Source organism: Neopelma chrysocephalum, unplaced genomic scaffold, assembly GCF_003984885.1.
Source record: "Neopelma chrysocephalum unplaced genomic scaffold, ASM398488v2 Primary Assembly neopelma1_90026, whole genome shotgun sequence".
Classification (NCBI taxonomy): Eukaryota; Metazoa; Chordata; class Aves; order Passeriformes; family Pipridae; genus Neopelma; species Neopelma chrysocephalum.
The window spans coordinates 1-2,506 of record NW_020918904.1 but is presented as its reverse complement, the minus strand read 5'-3'; the positions used below and the strand labels follow the sequence as shown (position 1 = coordinate 2,506).

The following is a 2,506-nucleotide window of genomic DNA, read 5'->3' as shown; positions in this document are numbered from 1 at the left end:
CCCTGGGGACACATCCCACCTGGAAAACACCCCTTCCCTAGGGACACATCCCACCTGGAAATGCCCTTCCCTGGGGACACATCCCAGATGGAAACGCCCCTTCCCTGGGGACACATCCCATCTGGAAATGCCCCTTCCCTAGGGGACACTTCCCACCTGGGAAACGTCCCTTCCCTAGGGACACATCCCACCTGGAAACGCCCCTTCCCTAAGGACACATCCCACCTGGAAACGCCCCTTCCCTGGGGACACATCCATGCCCTTCCCTAGGGACACATCCCACCTGGAAAACACCCCTTCCCTAGGGACACTTCCCACCTGGAAACTCCCCTTCCCTAGGGACACTTCCCACCTGGAAAATGCTCCATCCCTGGGGACACTTCCCACCTGGAAACGCCCCTTCCCTGGAGCACATCCCACCTGAAAACGCCCCTTCCCTGGAGACGCATCCCACCTGGAAACGCCCCTTTTCCCGCAGGTGTCCCGGCTGAAGCAGGCTCTCCAGGAGAGCCAGGCCGAGCGGGATAACGTCCTGCTGGATAAGGAGGTTCTGCTCCAGCGCCTGCACAACCTGGAGCAGGAGATGGACACCCGGAAGCGCTCCCAGGACGAGCGATCCCGGCACGCCAAGGCGCTGGAGGTGGGAGTGCATTCCCAAAAATCCCACAAATCCCTCCCTCCCTCTCCCCGGCCCTGCAGTGCCCGGCGCCGACAGCGAGGGGCAGAGCTGGCCCGGGATGTCATTCCCGGTGCCTGGAAGCGCCGGGATGGGATCGTATTCCCGATTTTATGGGTTGCCGGTGTGGCCCTTCCCAGTTTTTCCTGGCTTTTCCCAGCTTTTCCCGGCTTTTCCCGGGGCTTGGTGGGGAATTCTCCCCTCCCTGGAGTGATGGGTGCTGCCGTGCCTCATATCCCAGCATTCCCCCCTCTCCTGAATCCCGGGATGCGTCGGAGCTTCCCGGCTTTGTGTTTTTGGAGCTTCCCGGGTTTGCGTTTTTTCGGAGCGGGTCCGTTTCCTCTGGAATTCCTGCACTTTTCCCGCTTCCCATCATTCATCCCCCCCCCCCCCCCCCCACAGCTGGAACTGACCTTTCTCATCCCGAATCTTTTTTCAGGAGAAGTCCAAGCGGCTGGAAGTGGAGCTGGATGAGGAGAGGAGCACAGTGGAGCTGCTGACGGAGCGGGTCAACCGGAGCAGGGACCAGGTGGGATAAAACTCGGGATAACTCGGGAATCCTGGGATTAACACCACATTAACGACTCCTTAACGAGCAGCTAAATACTCTAAATACAGTGGGAATTGTGGTGTTGGAAAAGTTTGGGCGTGAACGGGAATTTCGTGAGTTTAGAGAAGAAAGAAAAAAAATCCCAAAGAAATTCCCAGGAATTTCCGGGGCGAGATTTGGGGTTGGGGTGGGAATTGGGGGCTCAAATCCGCTTAAATCCCCTTAAATCCTGGACTCTTCCCTCTGTCTGACCCCACCTGCTCATTCCCTCAAAGCTGGAGCTGCTGGAGCCTCCTGGGATTCCCCAGGATCCCGGGATTGGCAGCTCTTCCCATGGCCTGTCCCCTGTATCCCACAGGGATCCAGCCTGGGGCTTGGAAAGGGAATTCCCTCCCCTCAGGGGGTAAAATGGGTGGGTTTCCCATTTTTCCATTTGGGAAACATCCCGGGGGATGCTTTTCCCCCAAACCCTTGGATGTGCCTGAGGCAGTTCTGGTTTGTTCCATCCATGGATCAAACCCATTCCCGCCCCCGAATTCCCAGTTCCCTAAATCCCAGTTTCTCTGGTGGGAAACTCCAGCCCTGGAGCTCTGGGCTGCTCGTGGAATTTGGTTTGGGAAGGACCCAAAAAATCCTCTGGATGGAGGTTTTTTGGTGTCCCGTGGGATTGGGACACCCGAGCCCCGCCCGGCGCCGCCGCTTTCCCGGCGGGAATTCCAGCGGGAATTCCGGCGGGAATTCCGGCGGCTCCCGTCGTCCCACCCGGCAAAGGACGTGGAAAAATCCGACCCCGGGGCCGTGTCCTCGTTCCCAGATCGACCAACTGCGGGCAGAGCTGCTCCAGGAACGCTCCAGCCGCCAGGACCTGGAATGTGACAAGGTGTCGCTGGAGCGGCAGGTAGGGATGAGCCCCGGCAGGGATGGATCCAACTGGATCCAGCAGCAAATCCCTGGATCCCGGGGGCAGCTGGATGGACCCTTTTCCCAGTGAGGGACTCAGGGAAAAGCCTCTTGGAGAGAGGTTGTATTCCCAGGGAGCTCTTCCTGCTGTCAGATCGTTCCTCCTCCGTGCTCCGGATCCATCCCGTCATTCCCATTCCCCATCCCTGGGGACTCCCAGAGTGCCTTTCCCTACGGAATTCCCCCTTTTCCTCATGATTCCCACCATCCCATCATTCCCATTCCTTATCCCTGGAGCTGCCTGTCACTTCCCAGAGTGCCTTTCCCCATGGAATTCCCCCTTTTCCCTCGTGATTCCCACCATCCCATCATTCCCATTC

The 2,506-nt window shown here is 58.7% G+C and overlaps 1 protein-coding gene across 1 annotated transcript in view; it reads left to right on the top strand.

The window, feature by feature from the left end:
• Window positions 1-2,124, top strand: part of LOC113979854 (cingulin-like) — a gene marked incomplete at its 3' end in the record, with an annotated part of 2,403 nt that extends 279 nt beyond the window's left edge. The window contains exons 2-4 of the mRNA XM_027707128.1: window positions 479-640; window positions 1,116-1,205; window positions 2,041-2,124. Coding sequence (XP_027562929.1) covers window positions 479-640; window positions 1,116-1,205; window positions 2,041-2,124 — 336 coding nt within the window. The remainder of the gene's footprint in view (window positions 1-478; window positions 641-1,115; window positions 1,206-2,040) is intronic.
• Between the last annotated feature and the right edge of the window lie 382 nt (window positions 2,125-2,506).